At 42.8% G+C, this 22,928-nt stretch overlaps 2 protein-coding genes across 2 annotated transcripts in view; both read right to left on the bottom strand.

Moving 5' to 3' along the window:
* Positions 1-1,880: 1,880 nt before the first annotated feature.
* LOC307009975 (homeobox protein vent1-like) lies at positions 1,881-3,197 on the bottom strand. Its single transcript, XM_079634250.1, has 3 exons — positions 2,711-3,197; positions 2,381-2,601; positions 1,881-2,252 (listed from the first exon to the last, which is right to left on the bottom strand). Exons 1-3 carry the CDS (start codon positions 2,955-2,957, stop codon positions 2,013-2,015), a joined length of 708 nt encoding a protein of 235 aa, XP_079490376.1. The 5' UTR covers positions 2,958-3,197; the 3' UTR covers positions 1,881-2,012.
* A 947-nt stretch (positions 3,198-4,144) lies between these two features.
* Positions 4,145-22,928, bottom strand: part of kndc1 (kinase non-catalytic C-lobe domain containing 1) — an 89,335-nt gene continuing 70,551 nt past the window's right edge. Inside the window, exons 28-33 of the mRNA XM_079635352.1 lie at positions 22,450-22,532; positions 22,229-22,367; positions 20,785-20,907; positions 20,119-20,178; positions 19,793-19,950; positions 4,145-7,789 (exon numbers count right to left, since the gene is read on the bottom strand). Of these exons, the coding sequence (XP_079491478.1) occupies positions 7,558-7,789; positions 19,793-19,950; positions 20,119-20,178; positions 20,785-20,907; positions 22,229-22,367; positions 22,450-22,532 (795 nt within the window). The 3' untranslated portion in view covers positions 4,145-7,557. The remainder of the gene's footprint in view (positions 7,790-19,792; positions 19,951-20,118; positions 20,179-20,784; positions 20,908-22,228; positions 22,368-22,449; positions 22,533-22,928) is intronic.

Raw genomic sequence — 22,928 nt, 5'->3', positions numbered from 1 at the left:
CTCTCTCTCTCTCTCTCTCACACACACACACTCTCTCTCTCTCACACACACACACTCTCTCTCTCTCTCTCTCACACACACACCCACACACTCTCTCTCTCTCTCACACACACACACACACACACACACACACACACACACACACACACTCTCTCTCTCTCTCTCTCTCTCTCTCTCTCACACACACACACACACACACACTCTCTCTCTCTCTCTCTCTCACACACACACACACACACACACACACACACTCTCTCTCTCTCTCTCTCTCACACACACACACACACACACACACTCTCTCTCTCTCTCTCTCTCTCTCTCTCTCTCTCACTCATGTTTTATGCAGACATTCCATTGAAGTAATGGTTTTAATACCTTACAAACTGTATATTATCTCTCCATACACTAACCCTATCCATCACACACAGCTTTCTGCATTCTTTACGTTTAAAAAAAAAAAAACGCATTCTGTATGATTTAAAAGCTGTTTTCCTCATGGGGACCAAAAAATGTCCCCAGGATCACAATGTGGCTATATTTATGGGGGACATTTGGCCCCAATAAAGTGTGGAATACCAGGACCACACACACACTCCCGCGCGCGCACACACGCAGACACACACTTACGCGCGCCTCCATAGTACGCATTGTGTCTATGTGCAATTTATACGCGAAAATGAGCATATGATGATACTGTAAACCCCTTGTGTAGGAGTGTGTAGTGGTGTGGGGTACGTGCGTATTAGACGCAATAATGTGCGTGTATCATATGCACGCGAAAACTGCGTGTCAGTTTGACACACACACACACACACACACACAACCCAGACATGATGGAGCCAGTCTGTTGGGATTATGTGGAGAGTGTAAACTCATCAATGGGTGACTTAATTAGGACTAATTGTCGAGCATGATCTGCTCGTTAGGTCTCGTTTGAAGTGTCGCGGACACACACACACACACACACACACACACACACTGAGGTGACGCGCATATGAAAGCACAGCGGGTCCTGAGGATCAAGAGCTGGTCTGGTTGCTTTAGGGTTTCTTTGGCGCCCATTTGATTTAAATAAATCTCACTCATATTATTGTAGATCCTCTGATATCCTCTTTATCGTCTTCCTAAAAAACCTACACAGAACCCCAATGTCCATCAACATGTTTATATTGCATATGTTTATAAGCATTTCGAGAAAACATGATGCCGTTTGCACGTGTAAATGCTTCAAGCGTTTAGAGAAAAAAGAAGCATGCATATATTTAATTGGTTACGTATTGAGTTTCTGTGTAGGTTTCAAGCAAGACAATAAAAAGTTCTAAACTGGCGTCAAATCATCTTGTTATAATTTGAATCTTGACTTTTCAAGTTTATTTATTATATGCTATGCTTTTTCATGCATGTGAAACTTAGCGTTGGAAAAAAAGGTACAACATCTGTCAATGGGACATAACCCTTTCAAACGGTTATAATATGAACCATTTAGGTAGTAATATGCACTATTGGTACCAATATGTACATTTGAGATAATATGCACACTTTAAAGATGTACCATTTAAAGGGTGCCACCCCAGTGACAGCTTTTACTTTTTTATGAGTGTATAGTCACTAATATCATGGCATATACTGCTTTCGTTCTTTTTCAAATTTGTACTAAGAGAATATTTTACAAAACATCTCATACATTGAACATTTGTAATGTTTTATGCATGAGATGTGGCCACACTTGAGGCTTTAAAACCTGGTTGATGACCAAGATGACCACTAAACTACTTTATCTCGTGTGGAATAATTCAGTCACTCATTTTTCAGATCTAATCACTTCTATCAAATGTGAACTTTAAGCTTGTAAAACACGAACAAATCACCAAGTAAACTTTGTGCATAAAACATACTTTATTTCTGATCATAAATAAACTCTTCTTTTTTTTAGTTAAACCAGTATTTTCTTTTACAAACTGTACAGATATTGCACACATGATGTGATGAAAGTGTTTTAAAGGAAAGAGTCTTCAGTAGTAATGTTGCCTTGGCATCATGAGGTGAGGATGAGGATGATGAAGATGTGGCATCACGTGCTGCTGATGCATCAAAGGCCCGTGAGGAGGAAACGGAAGTCGCTGTCTGTCGTAGCAGTGGTACTGAAGCGCGTGCACGTGCGGAAGAACCACGGGAGGCAGCATGTAGTCCGCGCGCATCTCCTGGACCTCGCGCTTCAGCTTCATCCTGCGGTTCTGGAACCAGGTTCGCACCTGAAGAACAAAAGCACAGTTTAAAAACATTCTATTGTTAATGTTCACATCATGCATTCGGAGGGATTGCATGTAAATAAAGGGATCAAGTCACGAGAATAAGTTAAATGCGCGCGCGCGCGTCTCACCTGTGTCTCCGACAGACTGAGCTTCAGCGCGGTTTTCACTCTCTCTCCCGCGTCCAGATATTTGTGCTTGTTGAAGATCTTCTCCAGCTTGTCGATCTGATCCGGTGTGAATTTGGTTCTGATTCTGCGCGTCGCCGCGTCGTTTCCATCATCGACGGACGCGCATTCAGACGCGGCCGCTTCACTCTCATAACCAGACGAATAACCACTGTTTTCTGAAACTGAATGAAATATAACAATACATCGTCATTTATATGCTATTAATAGAATCGTATGCATGGGTTGCACGCATTAAATGAGTCGAATGCACAGTAATCATCGAGTACTCACAGCTTGGAGATGAGCAGTTTCTTGGAGCAACCGGAGTTATGTTCTCTTTTGAGGGTTCTGGTTTCTGCTCGGCTTTGGGAACCTTTGGTTTTGGTTGCAGATAAACCTTGTCATATGATGTCGGAGGTCTGGGTTGAACCACACACGGAACATGAGGCCTGTGCGTCTTTCTCTCCGGCTCCAGAACCGCTGGAGGAGTCGAATCGTGAAAGCTTTGAGCGAGCCAGTCCACAGAAAACATCTTCATCGTGATCGCGCTGTGTGTTTTCTCCGAGAGCAGAGGAAGTGAATCTATCCGAGTAAATCCAGGAGTGTGTCCAGGCCTCCAGAAGCGCCGGCCATATATATGGCGCGTCCCGGCGCCGCATTAACATATGCATGCAGGAGTTAACGCCTGATCGATTCTCAATCATTAGGCCTAATGGCTCGTTATTGAAGTCTTTACATATCCTGTGATTGTGTGAAAGCCTGGCGCCAGCTTGTCTGTGAGAACCTCTGGCTCATCCAGATGTCTGCATCCTCTCCAAACACACATGGAGAGCAGAACAACTGGATGCAGAGAGGGAGACTGCAGATGCAATGATGCAGGAACTTACAGAATAAAGGGGATAAATGCATAAACGGATATAACATGTTTCTATACAAATTTCCATCATATTTTATCATAAAATGATTTTAAAAAAAATAGTAATGTTTCCAAACTTTTGACCAGTACTGTATGTAACAGTACTGGTCAAAAGTTTGGAAACATTACTATTTTTAAAGTGTTTGAAAGAAGTCTCCTATGTTCACCAATGCTGCATTTATTTGATCAAAACACAGTAAAAATTGTGAAATATTATTATAATGTAAATCATCAGTTTTCTGTGAATATATAGTAAAGTGTAATTTATTCCTGTGATCAAAGCTGAATTTATCATCATTACTCCAGTCTTCAGTGTCACATGATCCTCCAGAAATCAGAATAATATGAGGATTTATTATTAATGTTGGGAACAGTTGAGCTGCTTCATATTTTTTTTTATAACCTGTGATACTTTTGTCAAGATTTGATGAATAAAAAGTAAAAAAAAAGAAAAGAACGTCATTTATCTAAAATAGACATTTTTTTGTAAAAATATACGCTATTGTTAAAAAGTTTTGGTTCAGTATTTTTTTCCTTTTTTTAATTCACCAATGGTGTTTTAAACTGATAAAAAGTTATAGTAAAATTTATTTTTCTATTCATCTTTCCATTTAAGATTTATATTTTGAATAAATGCTGTCCTTTTTATTTATGAATCGTGAAAAAATTATCACGGGTTCCAAATAGCTAGGATATATATATATATATATATATATATATATATATATATATATATAATAAAAACAAATAAGGACAATAAAAATGCTGTTTATTTTTTAAAACACTTTTATTTTATTTTATATCTGCTCCTACACTCTGCCATTTGACAACATTTGCTTATATATCAGCCTCTCAATAACATTTTAGGGTTTTTATGGCATCAAAATTTACTGTGACATAAGTGGAAAAAGTAAAAAGAAATTACTTGTTACTTCGTAATTTTTTTTTTAATTACTCAAATATTGAAAAAAACACACAAAAAAAACACAAAAAGTGTAGTTTCTCTTCGTACAGTAAAGTATAGTGAGATGTGTGTCTGTATACAGTGGACAGAGAGGTGCCGTCGCGGGGCTCAAATGGCCGCATTAACACACGTGGTGTCCCGCAGAGTCTCTGGCGCCGCGCCGCAAACATCCCGGATCAAAGGCGGTACAGTAGCAACACAATTACCTGCGATTGACCAGCAGTTCAGATGCAGATTCACACCCGGACAAGCAACTCAGGGCAGTGAAGATATCTGCTGGCACCAACATAAAACCGTGCAACACTTTACTTGCATTTGATTTAGACCAATTTATTTTAGAATGGACTCGATTTGAATTATGTATATGCACAAATATGCACATAGGCCTATGTAGATTTAATGTTACCCGCTGTAACCTTAATTTTACCATGCAATAAGGCAATCTGAAAATCAGTTGTTTTAATAGTCTTTAAAATATACATTTTTAAACAGGCCTACTTGCATTATGATTCAGCAATGCAATTATATAGGAGGGACATATTACAACTCAATTAAAAAGTCTTCATAGAATTTGTTTATTTGAGGTTTCATGATCAAACAAAACAGCGCAGATCGTGATTCAATAATATCCGTGATAAATCTGAAGTAATGTCATGTGAAGCATGTTTGCACCAGTGTCTGACTGCAGTTAATCAGGCTTCTTCTTATCGGACTGTATTTGAATGAGAGAGGCTTTGAAAGGATCGTTTAGCTGGACAATGGCGATAACAGCATGTTGACTGTGTCCTTTATCATGATCTATAGTGCAGGAGCTCGAGCTCTTTGACTCGCAATTAAAGCCTTTATCTCGAGCGCTTTGATCCGTTCCAGAACAATGAAGAGGATCGGCCGCGCGCCACTGCGCCTCCGGGGGCGCGCGTTTCCTCGCCTCCGCGCGAAACCCCGAAACAAACCGCGGAGGGAAAACTCTCATTATTTAAATCCGGATAAAATATCACGGAATCCAAGAAGAGAGAAGATCAGTGAATCTCGTTTAATGGTCAGACGGTGACCAGATCAGCGGCTCACACACACACACACACTGATGGCTTTAAAGAAAACTTTTAAAGCAAAAAAACAAACAAAAACACTGAACAGTGTTACTGAATAAATATGATTGTGAATTATGAGGCTTTTTGTATCAACAAAACGTTCAAATCCAGTAACTGAGATGTCAATTGCGAGCCGTTTTGTTTTGTTTATTTAAATATGGATAAAAGCGTCTGCTAAATGAGTAAATGTAAATATGCAGTTTTGAGCAATTTTCATCAGATTTCAATGGCTTGAAAATTGCAGAGAACTGAGTCGCATATTTCCCCCCACGTTTTTTATCAAAACTCAAAGAATATAGGTCAAAGGTCAGCACCAAGATGCTGGATATTGCATGTCTGGACATGTATTCTGCACATCTGAAAAACACATTCAATTAAGAAGTTCTTCATTCAATGCAATGCACTTTTATTAAGTCTATACCTGTTTAAAGGGCTATTAACACCTATAATTCATAATCCCGCACTGTAAACAACGTGCTTCTCGAGATATCATCTACATTTTATTCAAGTCTAAAAACCTGGAAGCAACATCAGATTATATTTACATGTATTTGATTAGCCATGCTTGTGTTCAAAGTGCCAGTTATGACTAACAACAAACCCTTATTATTAATAAAGAGGACCTATTATACTGATCATCTCTCTTCAGTGTGTAATGTTGATGTTTGATCATGAAAAGGGAGTTATTCTCAGTGTTTCTGAACTCCTCAAACGCCTCCATTGTAGTCTCGAGTTTCTTCCGGGAACGAACACGTCACAATATTCCTCATTATAATAATTAATACGCAGAATAAAGGGGCGGGGCCTGGTTGAGTTAGTTAGTAGTGTGTTAAACTGGCGGTTATGGTAAGGGGCGGGACATTTCCCAAACACACTCGAAGCGCTCGACCAATCACAACACACAGCTCCAGCCCGACCAATCAGAGCACAGTGTGCTTTTCAGAAGGAGGGGCTTCATAGAGACAGGAAGTAAACAGAGCGTTACTGACAGACTGGGAAGAGAGGAGGATATATGGCAATAATAATGTGTTTTTTCAAGCATTAAAACCTATTCTAGTAGAGCTCAAAAACTAAATCAAGACTTTGAGAAAGAACATCATCGGTCGTCTTTAAATTACAGGGGTTGTTGTGACTGGGAAATGATTTTCACTGCGGTGTTGAATTCAATTCTAATGAGAAAGACGCATAATACCTGAGCTTTAAAACAGGGAAATGACAAAAGTGTCTCAATTTTAAAGAACATTACAATAAGTAGAGATGCAAAGTTAAATTATCCTGAAATTTATGCACAAAATATTGTAATTTTCTAAGATTAGTTTACCACGGTGTAGAAATATAGTCTATTTTTAAAAGTATAATACTTTTCTCTGGAGGCGTTTATAATGTATTAGGCTACTTAGCTTTCAAACAGTTGAATCTTATCTAAAATGTAATTAATAATTATCATCAATAAATCTATAAATACATTATTTGGTTGTGTAGCTCAACACAAAAGATTAAAGTCGTTGTTCTTTAAAGTGTCTTCACGAGGAAATCAACAGAAACTGGTTTATACGAGAATGTTCTACTATACGGTTCATTAGTTAACATGAGCAACTTCTGCAGCATTTATTAATCTTAGGTAATATTAATTTCAACATTTACTAATACATTATTAAAATCAATGGTTGTATTTGTTAACATAGTTAATAGTGCATTGTGAAGTTGAACACAGTGCGTGAACTAACATGAATAAACATTGACCAGCTGGATATTAACATTAACAAAGATTAATAAATGCTGTAACAAATGTATTGCTCATTGTTATAACTATTGTTAATGAACCGTATTGTAAAGTGATTCCAAGATGTCCAATTATAATGAGGAAATTCACCAATTAAAACGCCCACGGACTTGTGCAATCCCGGAATCTGTTTCCTCATCAACATATCAGAGTTTATGATGCGATTCGTCTCCTCACAGCGTCCACATCTGTGTGTGTGTGTGTCGGTTCAGTACAGCGCCTTCCAGCGTCCATATCTGTGTGTGTGTGTGTGTGTCGGTTCAGTACAGCGCCTTCCAGCGTCCACATCTGTGTGTGTGTGTGTGTGTGTGCGTGTGCGTGTCGGTTCAGTACAGCGTCTTCCAGTGTCCACATCTGTGTGTGTGTGTTCAGGACAGCGTTCTCTCACTGGAACGAGGCTTTGACCCGGCGCAGTGTGTCCTGGATCCGGTGTGTGTATCGGTCGCTGGCCGTCTGGATGAAGTTGGCATCGTTGTGTGAGGCGAGCAGAGGAACGTCACACTCGCTGAATCGAGCGATTCGCTGGCGCAGGAACGACTGAAGCTCGAGGTCAGGACAGTGGGAATAGAGATGCTCCTGAAACGCATGGATCTGACTGACCACACGCGCAATGTTCCTGAGAACAGGAGAGAAGCAGAAACAAGACTCGTCACAGGAAAGCCAGAGGGAAACGAAACGCCTAATATAAGAACCGGGTTTTTAGTGTGATTATGAAAAGGCAAAGGCTGCATTTAATTAGATAAATATAAGCACTGTGTGTTTCAGAGTGATGCGCTGCATTGTTTTCATTTACACACGTGCAGTTCATGATCAACTGAACTCAACTCAACCGAACTTAACTCAACCGAACAAACTCAACTCGAACGAACTCAACTCAACCGAACGAACTCAACTCAACCGAACGAACTCAACCGAACGAACTCAACTCAACCGAACGAACTCAACTCAACCGAACGAACTCAACTCAACCGAACGAACTCAACTCAACCGAACGAACTCAACTCAACCGAACGAACTCAACTCAACCGAACGAACTCAACTCAACCGAACGAACTCAACTCAACCGAACGAACTCAACTCAACTCAACCGAACGAACTCAACTCAACTCGACCGAACTCAACTCAACCGAATTAACTCGACCGAACTCAACTCAACTCGACCGAACTCAACTCAACTCGACCGAACTCAACTCAACTCGACCGAACTCAACTCAACTCGACCGAACTCAACTCAACTCAACTCGACCGAACTCAACTCAACTCAACTCGACCGAACTCAACTCAACTCAACCGAACAAACTCAACTCGACCGAACTCAACTCAACTCGACCGAACTCAACTCAACTCGACCGAACTCAACTCAACTCGACCGAACTCAACTCAACTCGACCGAACTCAACTCAACTCGACCGAACTCAACTCAACTCGACCGAACTCAACTCAACTCGACCGAACTCAACTCAACTCGACCGAACTCAACTCAACTCAACTCGACCGAACTCAACTCAACTCAACTCGACCGAACTCAACTCAACTCAACTCGACCGAACTCAACTCAACTCAACTCAACCGAACTCAACTCAACTCAACTCGACCGAACTCAACTCAACTCAACTCGACCGAACTCAACTCAACTCGACCGAACTGAACAAAACTCAACCGAACGAACTCAACTCAACCGAACGAACTCAACTCAACCGAACGAACTCAACCGAACGAACTCAACTCAACCGAACGAACTCAACTCAACCGAACGAACTCAACTCAACCGAACGAACTCAACTCAACCGAACGAACTCAACTCAACCGAACGAACTCAACTCAACTCGACCGAACTCAACTCAACTCGACCGAACTCAACTCAACTCGACCGAACTCAACTCAACTCGACCGAACTCAACTCAACTCGACCGAACTCAACTCAACTCAACTCGACCGAACTCAACTCAACTCAACTCGACCGAACTGAACTCAACTCAACCGAACAAACTCAACTCGACCGAACAAACTCAACTCGACCGAACTAACTCAACTCGACCGAACTCAACTCAACTCGACCGAACTCAACTCAACTCGACCGAACTCAACTCAACTCGACCGAACTCAACTCAACTCGACCGAACTCAACTCAACTCGACCGAACTCAACTCAACTCGACCGAACTCAACTCAACTCGACCGAACTCAACTCAACTCGACCGAACTCAACTCAACTCGACCGAACTCAACTCAACTCGACCGAACTCAACTCAACTCGACCGAACTCAACTCAACTCGACCGAACTCAACTCAACTCAACTCGACCGAACTCAACTCAACTCAACTCGACCGAACTCAACTCAACTCAACTCAACTCAACCGAACTCAACTCAACTCAACTCGACCGAACTCAACTCAACTCAACTCGACCGAACTCAACTCAACTCAACTCGACCGAACTCAACTCAACTCAACCGAACTCAACTCGACCGAACTCAACTCAACTCAACTCGACCGAACTCAACTCAACTCAACTCGACCGAACTGAACTCAACTCAACTCAACTCGACCGAACTCAACTCAACTCAACTCGACCGAACTCAACTCAACTCAACTCAACCGAACGAACTCAACTCGAACAAACTCAACTCAACTCGAACAAACTCAACTCAACTCGAACAAACTCAACTCAACCGATCAACTCGAACAAACTCAACTCAACTCGAACAAACTCAACTCAACTCAACCGAACAACTCAACCGAACAACTCAACCGAACTCAACTCAACCGAACGAACTCAACTCAACCGATCAACTCGAACGAACTCAACTCAACCGATCAACTCGAACGAACTCAACTCAACCGAACAAACTCAACTCAACCGAACGAACTCAACTCAACCGAACGAACTCAACTCAACCGAACGAACTCAACTCAACCAAACTCAACTCAACCGAACTCAACACAACCGAACTCAACTCAACCGAACTCAACTCAACCGAACTCAACTCAACCGAACTCAACTCAACCGAACTCAACTCAACCGAACGAACTCAACTCAACCGAACGAACTCAACTCAACCGAACGAACTCAACTCAACCGAACGAACTCAACTCAACCGAACGAACTCAACTCAACCGAACGAACTCAACTGAACAAACTCAACTCGACCGAACTCAACTCAACCGAATTAACTCAACTCGACCGAACTCAACTCAACTCGACCGAACTCAACTCAACTCGACCGAACTCAACTCAACTCAACTCGACCGAACTCAACTCAACTCAACTCGACCGAACTCAACTCAACTCAACTCGACCGAACTCAACTCAACTCAACTCGACCGAACTCAACTCAACTCGACCGAACTCAACTCAACTCAACTCGACCGAACTCAACTCAACTCAACTCGACCGAACTCAACTCAACTCAACTCGACCGAACTCAACTCAACTCAACTCGACCGAACTCAACTCAACTCAACTCGACCGAACTCAACTCAACTCGACCGAACTCAACTCAACTCGACCGAACTCAACTCAACTCGACCGAACTCAACTCAACTCGACCGAACTCAACTCAACTCGACTCGACCGAACTCAACTCAACTCGACCGAACTCAACTCAACTCGACCGAACTCAACTCAACTCGACCGAACTCAACTCATCTCAACTCGACCGAACTCAACTCAACTCGACCGAACTCAACTCAACTCAACTCAACCGAACTCAACTCAACTCAACCGAACTCAACTCAACTCGACCGAACTCAACTCAACTCAACTCAACCGAACTCAACTCAACTCAACCGAACTCAACTCAACTCAACCGAACTCAACTCAACTCAACCGAACTCAACTCAACTCAACTCGACCGAACTCAACTCAACTCAACTCAACTCAACTCGACCGAACTCAACTCGACCGAACTCAACTCAACTCAACTCGACCGAACTCAACTCAACTCAACTCGACCGAACTCAACTCAACTCAACTCGACCGAACTCAACTCAACTCAACTCGACCGAACTCAACTCAACTCGACCGAACTCAACTCAACTCAACTCGACCGAACTCGACCGAACTCAACTCAACTCAACTCGACCGAACTCAACTCAACTCGACCGAACTCAACTCAACTCAACTCAACTCGACCGAACTCAACTCAACTCAACTCGACCGAACTCAACTCAACTCAACTCGACCGAACTCAACTCAACTCAACTCGACCGAACTCAACTCAACTCAACTCGACCGAACTCAACTCAACTCAACTCAACTCAACTCGACCGAACTCAACTCAACTCAACTCGACCGAACTCAACTCAACTCAACTCGACCGAACTCAACTCAACTCAACTCGACCGAACTCAACTCAACTCAACTCGACCGAACTCAACTCAACTCAACTCGACCGAACTCGACCGAACTCAACTCAACTCAACTCGACCGAACTCAACTCAACTCAACTCGACCGAACTCAACTCAACTCAACTCGACCGAACTCAACTCAACTCAACTCGACCGAACTCAACTCAACTCAACTCGACCGAACTCAACTCAACTCAACTCAACTCGACCGAACTCAACTCAACTCAACTCGACCGAACTCAACTCAACTCAACTCGACCGAACTCAACTCAACTCAACTCGACCGAACTCAACTCAACTCAACTCGACCGAACTCAACTCAACTCGACCGAACTCAACTCAACTCGACCGAACTCAACTCAACTCGACCGAACTCAACTCAACTCAACTCGACCGAACTCAACTCAACTCAACTCGACCGAACTCAACTCAACTCGACCGAACTCAACTCAACTCAACTCGACCGAACTCAACTCAACTCGACCGAACTCAACTCAACTCAACTCAACTCGACCGAACTCAACTCAACTCAACTCAACTCGACCGAACTCAACTCAACTCGACCGAACTCAACTCAACTCGACCGAACTCAACTCAACTCGACCGAACTCAACTCAACTCGACCGAACTCAACTCAACTCGACCGAACTCAACTCAACTCGACCGAACTCAACTCAACTCGACCGAACTCAACTCAACTCGACCGAACTCAACTCAACTCGACCGAACTCAACTCAACTCGACCGAACTCAACTCAACTCGACCGAACTCAACTCAACTCGACCGAACTCAACTCAACTCGACCGAACTCAACTCAACTCGACCGAACTCAACTCAACTCGACCGAACTCAACTCGACCGAACTCAACTCAACTCAACTCGACCGAACTCAACTCAACTCAACTCAACTCGACCGAACTCAACTCGACCGAACTCAACTCAACTCGACCGAACTCAACTCAACTCGACCGAACTCAACTCAACTCAACTCGACCGAACTCAACTCAACTCAACTCGACCGAACTCAACTCAACTCAACTCGACCGAACTCAACTCAACTCAACTCGACCGAACTCAACTCAACTCGACCGAACTCAACTCAACTCAACTCGACCGAACTCAACTCAACTCAACTCGACCGAACTCAACTCAACTCAACTCGACCGAACTCAACTCAACTCAACTCGACCGAACTCAACTCAACTCAACTCGACCGAACTCAACTCAACTCAACTCGACCGAACTCAACTCAACTCAACTCAACTCGACCGAACTCAACTCGACCGAACTCAACTCAACTCGACCGAACTCAACTCAACTCGACCGAACTCAACTCAACTCAACTCGACCGAACTCAACTCAACTCAACTCGACCGAACTCAACTCAACTCAACTCGACCGAACTCAACTCAACTCAACTCGACCGAACTCAACTCAACTCGACCGAACTCAACTCAACTCAACTCGACCGAACTCAACTCAACTCAACTCGACCGAACTCAACTCAACTCAACTCGACCGAACTCAACTCAACTCAACTCGACCGAACTCAACTCAACTCAACTCGACCGAACTCAACTCAACTCAACTCGACCGAACTCAACTCAACTCAACTCGACCGAACTCAACTCAACTCAACTCGACCGAACTCAACTCAACTCGACCGAACTCAACTCAACTCGACCGAACTCAACTCAACTCAACTCGACCGAACTCAACTCAACTCAACTCGACCGAACTCAACTCAACTCAACTCGACCGAACTCAACTCAACTCAACTCGACCGAACTCAACTCAACTCAACTCGACCGAACTCAACTCAACTCAACTCGACCGAACTCAACTCAACTCAACTCGACCGAACTCAACTCAACTCAACTCGACCGAACTCAACTCAACTCAACTCGACCGAACTCAACTCAACTCAACTCGACCGAACTCAACTCAACTCAACTCGACCGAACTCAACTCAACTCAACTCGACCGAACTCAACTCAACTCAACTCGACCGAACTCAACTCAACTCAACTCGACCGAACTCAACTCAACTCAACTCGACCGAACTCAACTCAACTCAACTCGACCGAACTCAACTCAACTCAACTCGACCGAACTCAACTCAACTCAACTCGACCGAACTCAACTCAACTCAACTCGACCGAACTCAACTCAACTCAACTCGACCGAACTCAACTCAACTCGACCGAACTCAACTCAACTCGACCGAACTCAACTCAACTCGACCGAACTCAACTCAACTCGACCGAACTCAACTCAACTCGACCGAACTCAACTCAACTCGACCGAACTCAACTCAACTCGACCGAACTCAACTCAACTCGACCGAACTCAACTCAACTCGACCGAACTCAACTCAACTCGACCGAACTCAACTCAACTCAACTCAACTCAACTCCACCGAACTCAACTCAACTCCACCGAACTCAACTCAACTCAACTCAACCGAACTCAACTCGACCGAACTCAACTCAACTCAACTCAACCGAACTCAACTCAACCGAACTCAACTCAACTCAACTCAACTCAACCGAACTCAACTCAACTCAACTCAACCGAACTCAACTCAACTCAACTCAACTCAACCGAACTCAACTCAACACAACTCAACCGAACTCAACTCAACCGAATGAACTCAACTCAACCGAATGAACTCAACCGAACTCAACTCAACCGAACGAACTCAACTCGAACAAACTCAACTCAACTCGAACAAACTCAACTCAACTCGAACAAACTCAACTCAACTCGAACAAACTCAACTCAACTCGAACAAACTCAACTCAACCGAACTCAACTCAACCGAACTCAACTCAACCGAACTCAACTCAACCGAACTCAACTCAACCGAATGAACTCAACTCAACCGAACAACTCAACCGAACTCAACTCAACCGAACGAACTCAACTCGAACAAACTCAACTCAACTCGAACAAACTCAACTCAACTCGAACAAACTCAACTCAACTCGAACAAACTCAACTCAACCGAACTCAACTCAACCGAACTCAACTCAACCGAACTCAACTCAACCGAACTCAACTCAACCGAACTCAACTCGACCGAACTCAACTCAACTCAACTCGACCGAACTCAACTCAACTCAACTCAACTCGACCGAACTCAACTCGACCGAACTCAACTCAACTCGACCGAACTCAACTCAACTCGACCGAACTCAACTCAACTCAACTCGACCGAACTCAACTCAACTCGACCGAACTCAACTCAACTCAACTCGACCGAACTCAACTCAACTCAACTCGACCGAACTCAACTCAACTCAACTCGACCGAACTCAACTCAACTCAACTCGACCGAACTCAACTCAACTCGACCGAACTCAACTCAACTCGACCGAACTCAACTCAACTCGACCGAACTCAACTCAACTCGACCGAACTCAACTCAACTCGACCGAACTCAACTCAACTCGACCGAACTCAACTCAACTCGACCGAACTCAACTCAACTCGACCGAACTCAACTCAACTCGACCGAACTCAACTCAACTCGACCGAACTCAACTCAACTCGACCGAACTCAACTCAACTCAACTCAACTCAACTCAACTCAACTCAACTCCACCGAACTCAACTCAACCGAACTCAACTCAACTCAACTCAACCGAACTCAACTCAACCGAACTCAACTCAACTCAACTCAACTCAACCGAACTCAACTCAACCGAACTCAACTCAACACAACTCAACCGAACTCAACTCAACCGAATGAACTCAACTCAACCGAATGAACTCAACCGAACTCAACTCAACCGAACGAACTCAACTCGAACAAACTCAACTCAACTCGAACAAACTCAACTCAACTCGAACAAACTCAACTCAACTCGAACAAACTCAACTCAACCGAACTCAACTCAACCGAACTCAACTCAACCGAACTCAACTCAACCGAACTCAACTCAACCGAATGAACTCAACTCAACCGAACAACTCAACCGAACTCAACTCAACCGAACGAACTCAACTCGAACAAACTCAACTCAACTCGAACAAACTCAACTCAACTCGAACAAACTCAACTCAACTCGAACAAACTCAACTCATCCGAACTCAACTCAACCGAACTCAACTCAACCGAACTCAACTCAACCGAACTCAACTCAACCGAACTCAACTCAACCGAACTCAACTCAACCGAACTCAACTCAACCGAACTCAACTCAACCGAACTCAACTCAACCGAACTCAACTCAACCGAACTCAACTCAACCGAACTCAACTCAACCGAACTCAACTCAACCGAACTCAACTCAACCGAACTCAACTCAACCGAACTCAACTCAACCGAACTCAACTCAACCGAACTCAACTCAACAACCGAACTCAACTCAACAACCGAACTCAACTCAACCGAACTTAACTCAACCAAACTGAACTGAACTCAACTGAATTGAACTGAACCGAACTTAAAATGAACTGAACTCAACTGAATTGAACTGAACCGAACTTAAAATGAACTGAACTCAACTGAATTGAACTGAACCGAACTTAAAATGAACTGAACTCAACTGAATTGAACTGAACTCAACTCAAAGTTTATTTCTAGAGCACTTTTTAAAACAACAAGTGTTTACCAAAATGCTGTACAAACATTATCAGAATAAAACGAATACAACAAAACATAAAATAAAGTAAACGCTGCTTCACACCAACTTATCTCTGCTGTGGGTTTGGGTCATTTATAATTCAATTCAATTCGCATTTATTTCTATAGCGCTTTTCACAATACACATTGTTTCAAAGCCACTTTACACAAAATGCATGGATATATTATCTGCACAAACTTTAATAAAAATAAAAAAAAGAGAAGCTGCAACCTGCCAAAATAAAAGCTTAATTGTTTAACGTTTGAAAATGAAGAAATAAAGACAATCAAATATATTATAATTTTTATTTTAAAGTTGTAATGTAACATTATTCTTTTTTATATTATACTTATATTACTTTCCTTAAATAATCACAAATTTTTTCATTTTCAGGGAAAATTAATAAATTTTTATGTAATAATTTTTATATTTTATTTTGTAATAAAAATAACAAAAGCAATAATAAAATAAATATTATAATTGTACAGTTGTAATGTCAAATAAAATTCTATTATATTAGTTTTTCCCCAAAATACTCAACTTTTATTTTACAGTGAAATATCACAATAGTTATATTTCTTATTTTGTTTTTATTAGTAAATGTTTATATTTTTAATTAGTCATAATACGAATACTAATAGAAATAGTAATATTGATAACAAACTAGTAAACACCTTAAAGACACCATTGGTCCGATGGCGATGACATAATAGGGGTGTGTGTGTGTGTGTGTGTGTGTGTGTTCTTCTCCGGTTAATTTCTTCTGTTGAGACACGAGTTGCTTTACTGTAGAAACTGAAGTTGCAATTCTAATAGTTTTTTCATGTTTAATATTAATCTATTGTTAAATTTTTAAAGAAACAAACATTTAAATATGTCATTTTGGTGATCAAAGATGAGTTTTTATATACATATTTACATATGTGGGCGGCATCGGGATGTTCGCTGGTCACGTATTTCAAGAAAAAAAATATTTTGCCCTGAATATATCAATTCATAAATCATCACAGTGAGTTTAAGTTCAGACAAACATTATCTTCTTCAGCTTAAACGTGTGTGTGTGTGTGTGTGTGTGTGTAAGTGACCTGATTCTGTGCACTGTGAGCTACAGATGTACAATAACCATGTGTTTGTCCACCTCAGAATCTGCTACAAAAGCAGCCTTACAGCTCCTGGCATCGACTCATGTCCCCGGGCAAAGCATTTCCAATCACACACCATCTGCTTCACACACACACACACACACACACACACACACACACACACACACACACACACACACACACACACACACACACACACACACACACACACACAGCATCACCAGCTGCGTCATTACCGCCACATCTGACTGTCCGTGACCTTTGCCCTCGGCAGCTGTCTCTCAGCAGTGCACGTGTGTGTGAGTTGTGTAGAAATATGGTAAGGCCCTGATATACTCAAGTTCTTTTTCATTCTTCACTTAAAGGTGCAGTGTGCAATTTTAGCGGCATCTAGTGGTTAGGTTGCGAACTGCACCCGACAGAAGTTACGGTGGTCGACAGGAAGTGATGTCGTCGTCTGAGACAGCAGAGTAGCCAGTTCAGCAATGAGGTTTCTTTACAAAGCTAAATTAAGAAATTAGGATTACTTAATTATTCAGTAAAAAAATGTAATTGCTAATATTATTGTTACTTGTTCATCATTGTGTCAGTGTTTTATTTGCGGACTTTAGCTTTAGCTTTAGCTTCTTATCATGAAGAACAACAGTGACGAAACGCGTTTGTCCGCTCAGGGCCACCGTAGAAACATGTCGATGTCAGGAGACCCGCGGTGTGTGTGTAGAGAGAAATGACTCATTCTAATGTAATAAAAACATAACGGTTCATTAAGTAAGGTCTTTGTACACCACTGAAAACATAGTTGCGTATATGATATTGTATTTCTGTCAACAGATCCTCCTAAATATTACACAATGCACTTAAAAAGAAGTAAAAAGAAGGTAAAAATAAGTTTTTGTAGCGATATACAGAGAGCAACATGTTTTTATCCGCGTCTGATCTCGACAAGAAGAAATGAACCGGAGGGAGGCGGAGACTCAGAGCCACGCCCATCTATTATGTCATCGCCATGTGGACCAATGATAGTTTGAAGGTGTTTGACATCCGGAATGAACTTTTCCAGAAAGTTCACTTTGGCAAGCTGTTTCGCACTCTTGAACCGAACTTCGTTTTGGCCTGAGTTTGTTGGAAATGACGTCAGTTCATTCTATGATTTCGCTAGAAGATGTCGCATGGAGTTGTGATGTCAGCTTTATGAGCTATACTGGGACCAGCCACCGGGGGACGATCGAGACTCAGGGTTTATGAGCTATACTGGGACCAGCCACCGGGGGACGATCGAGACTCAGGGTTTATGAGCTATACTGGGACCAGCCACCGGGGGGCGATAGAGACTCTGGGTTTATGAGCTATACTGGGACCAGCCACCGGGGGGCGATAGAGACTCTGGGTTTATGAGCTATACTGGGACCAGCCACCGGGGGGCGATAGAGACTCTGGGTTTATGAGCTATACTGGGACCAGCCACCGGGGGACGATCGAGACTCTGGGTTTATGAGCTATACTGGGACCAGCCACCGGGGGGCGATAGAGACTCTGGGTTTATGAGCTATACTGGGACCAGCCACCGGGGGGCGATCGAGACTCTGGTTTATGAGCTATACTGGGACCAGCCACCGGGGGGCGATCGAGACTCTGGGTTTATGAGCTATACTGGGACCAGCCACCGGGGGGCGATCGAGACTCTGGGTTTATGAGCTACACTGGGACCAGCCACTGAGGGTCGATCAAGACTCTGGTTTATGAGCTACACTGGGACCAGCCACCGGGGGGAAGATCGAGACTCAGGGTTTATGAGCTATACTGGGACCAGCCACCGGGGGGCGATCGAGACTCTGGGTTTATGAGCTATACTGGGACCAGCCACCGGGGGGAAGATCGAGACTCTGGGTTTATGAGCTATACTGGGACCAGCCACCGGGGGGTGATCGAGACTCTGGGTTTATGAGCTATACTGGGACCAGCCACCGGGGGGTGATCGAGACTCTGGGTTTATGAGCTATACTGGGACCAGCCACCGGGGGGTGATCGAGACTCTGGGTTTATGAGCTATACTGGGACCAGCCACCGGGGGGCGATCGAGACTCTGGGTTTATGAGCTATACTGGGACCAGCCACCGGGGGGCGATCGAGACTCTGGGTTTATGAGCTATACTGGGACCAGCCACCGGGGGGTGATCGAGACTCTGGGTTTATGAGCTATACTGGGACCAGCCACCGGGGGGTGATCGAGACTCTGGGTTTATGAGCTATACTGGGACCAGCCACCGGGGGGTGATCGAGACTCTGGGTTTATGAGCTATACTGGGACCAGCCACCGGGGGGCGATCGAGACTCTGGGTTTATGAGCTATACTGGGACCAGCCACCGGGGGGGGGGCGATCGAGACTCTGGGTTTATGAGCTATACTGGGACCAGCCACCGGGGGGCGATCAAGACTCTTTGGCTTCACTTTTCAGCACTTGTGTGGCACATTTGGTTGGGACACAAGCGTTTGTTAGATGCATCAGTGTGAATGTAAATGTGCAGGGATGAGACCTCAGTTTGGGCCACTTGTAGGATCCGCTGGTCATGGTGAACGCGCCGATCTCCAGTTGCTGAATGTGCAGAGCGAAGATATGAGCGTCAGGGAGAGTCGGACGCCCTCCACGCTTCAATCCCTCCATCAGACACAGATTATCACTCTTCAGAAACACCTGAAAAACAATTTTAACATGCTATATAAAAATATCTGTGGGGTTTTTTGAGCTAAAACTTCACACACACACTCTGGGGACATCAGAGACTTACTTTACATCGTGAAAAGTGTATTATACCACTCCTTTAAAGTGCTTTATAAATAAAGTTAGCCTTGAGCGTCTCACCTGCACAGCCCTGAGCTCGTCCAGAACCTCACACACTTTCCCCGAGAGCTGCTTCCACGCCTGCCGTCCAACACACACACACACACACACACACACACACACACACACACACACACACACACACACACACACACACACACACACACACACACACACACACACACACACACACACACACACACACACACACACACACACACACACACACACACACACACACACACACACACACACACACACACACACACACACACACACACACACACACACACACACACACACACACACACACACACCAAAACCAGGAGAAATGCTGTAAAACTAATTAAGATGGGAATAAGCATGGCTTATAAAAATCCATTTATCATGCAATTTCATTTCACGCCAAATATGATGAATACCGTTTTGTTTCTACACAAAATGCCGAATGCATGTCGATTATAACCCTTTCATGCTCGTAAATAGGCTGAAAAATAGAGTTGGTGTTTAATCAGTTTAAAGGCACATGCAATTAACATTTTCAGCTGCTGGAGCCGCCAGATAAGATAAAGCAAGAACAGCAAATACAGTCGAGCTTATGAGGTTATGACTCTCTCAATGCGGGATAATTTATCACTTAGAGGGAACGATTCGGAAAAAGGGATTACGTGCGGTTTCGTTTCTTACCGGTAATTGCCTTACAATCACATTCTCCAGTCCCGACAGAATCTGCATGGCGGTCGCAAAGTTTCTCGTCTCGTAGCAGTCCTTGCCAACAGCCAGAAACCGAGTGAGTAAAGCTGCCTGTGCCTGAAAATACAATACATATATATATGAAAAGTATAAATCGGGGTTCCCACACCTTGGTTAACTTCTAATTCAAGGACTTCCAGGTCCAATATCCTCGTATTCAAGGACTTAAAGGGATAGTTCACTTTGAAATTAAATGTTGGTATGTTTTATCTTACCTCAGGGGCGTCCAAGATGTCGGTGTCTTTGTTTCCGCAGTAGTTTCAATTTTTATATTTTTAGGTCAAACCGTTCTTGTCTGTCAGTCATATAATGCAGGTCTATGGTCACCGCCTCACAGAGCACGCACAGAGAAGTCCAAATTACACAATTGACCGTTCGCAAAAGCCACGCCCCTTAGTTATTGTTACTACGCCCGTCAAACAATTGAGAACAGCATGGCTGGGTTGAGCTCCATACATTAAGTGATTGGTTTTGGAGTAATGCAGCAGACATATCCTCCAAGAGACATGTTTTACTGCTCTATTCAGTACAATTATTTTATGTATAATAGAGTTTTAATTGGTTCACATGTTTTCTTAGTCCATTATATTCCTCTTAACATTTTAAGTGTGTATGTCTTTAAGAAATGTATGGTTGGCCTGTCATGTGAGGGATCACATGACAGGAATATTGTGTTGTTTTAAAGTCTCTTGTGAAGATTGTAAATACACCGTTCTTATCCACTTAAACCTCAGTGTTGTCTCATTCTTAAAACACCCAAGTCCTCACATAGTAAAATCCGACCCCATTTTAACTTTTGTAATCTCAACCTAATTGGTTGAACGTTACAAGCGTAACTAACGTAAATCAAGCAAGCTAGTGCGCATAGGCCACGAAGTGTTGGGGAAATAACACATTAGCGGAGCGGAGGGAATAATATCAAACTTTTTTCCAGAAAACTTCTTGTACAAAATAAACTCAAGCACTTTCAAGGACTTCTATTTATATGCGTTTATTTTCCAAAACTTTACAGGGCCTTGCTTTTTTTTTTTTCAGATTCACAAACTTTCAAGGATTTCAAGGACCCGTGGGAACCCAGATTCATATTTAAGTTTTTATGTATGTGCATATTAGAGAATTATGGATATAAATGTCCATATTGTCATGAAAACAGTGTAACGGTGCAAAAAAACAACAACTTTACGCATGATATAATTTCCCCAGACATGTTCTTGCAAGGTTTTGCAATGGATAAAATCTAATTCTCTCATTGAATATCCAGCTTTACTCGTAATAACCTTGCTTTAAAACTATTCTGTGAACATTCATAACCCGGTTTAACTTGTTAACATTTCCATGATTATGATTTGAAAATGCTCAATAAAATCTGAGGAATCACCTTGACCGAGTCACAGATGACCAGTTCGGCAGAAACCCAGTTGCTGACACAGTGTGTGTGTGTGAGGAGTGTGTGAAGCGGCTCCTTGGGCCCCGACATGTCCCTCAGGAACAGACTGTTGCCCTCCAGAGACACACACCTGAACAACACACACACAGCAGGACTTCACGCACATTTTTTTAAAGGATTTGAGTTTCAAAAGTGCATCAGTGGAAACTCACCTGGAAATACAAGTGGAGTTTTCTGCCACGCCATGAGCTCTCGAGTTCAGAAAGTGAACCGGATGACAGTCCTGGAATATTTCCTACGTGAGACGTGAATATAAACGCTGAATTAAAACCATTATTTGATATATGAGAGGTGATACCGTCCTTGAACAAACTAAAGAATCAATATATGCATGAAAATGAGATGATGATCATGTGTCTCCACCTAGAGGAGGATCCGCAAATAACAGTGTGAGAATAGAGCACACAAAAAAACGGGGAAAACTGTGATCTTTTAAACAAAAACAACAACAATGGACGAATTATGATGAAAATTAAAACACATAGGACATTCATATATTTTGAAATACACTCCTGATAAATTTTTTGGAAGAACAGCAGTTTTCTATGTGTAATTTAACACTAACACTGTAAAGTGTAATTTATTCCTGTGATCAAAGCTGAATTATGATCCTTCAGAAATCAGAATAATA

Source organism: Phoxinus phoxinus (assembly GCF_949152265.1).
Source record: "Phoxinus phoxinus genome assembly, chromosome: 14".
NCBI lineage: Eukaryota > Metazoa > Chordata > Actinopteri > Cypriniformes > Leuciscidae > Phoxinus > Phoxinus phoxinus.
This window is presented reverse-complemented; position numbering and strand designations above follow the sequence as displayed.

Bases quoted from the DNA above. Each gene is read 5' to 3' on its own strand.
- LOC307009975 (XM_079634250.1), bottom strand. From the start codon at position 2,957: ATGAAGATGTTTTCTGTGGACTGGCTCGCTCAAAGCTTTCACGATTCG. The intron at 2,602-2,710 runs GTGAGTACTCGA...TATTTCATTCAG, and splicing joins AAACTGCTCATCTCCAAGCT to TTTCAGAAAACAGTGGTTAT. The intron at 2,253-2,380 runs GTGAGACGCGCG...TTTGTTCTTCAG, and splicing joins TCAGTCTGTCGGAGACACAG to GTGCGAACCTGGTTCCAGAA.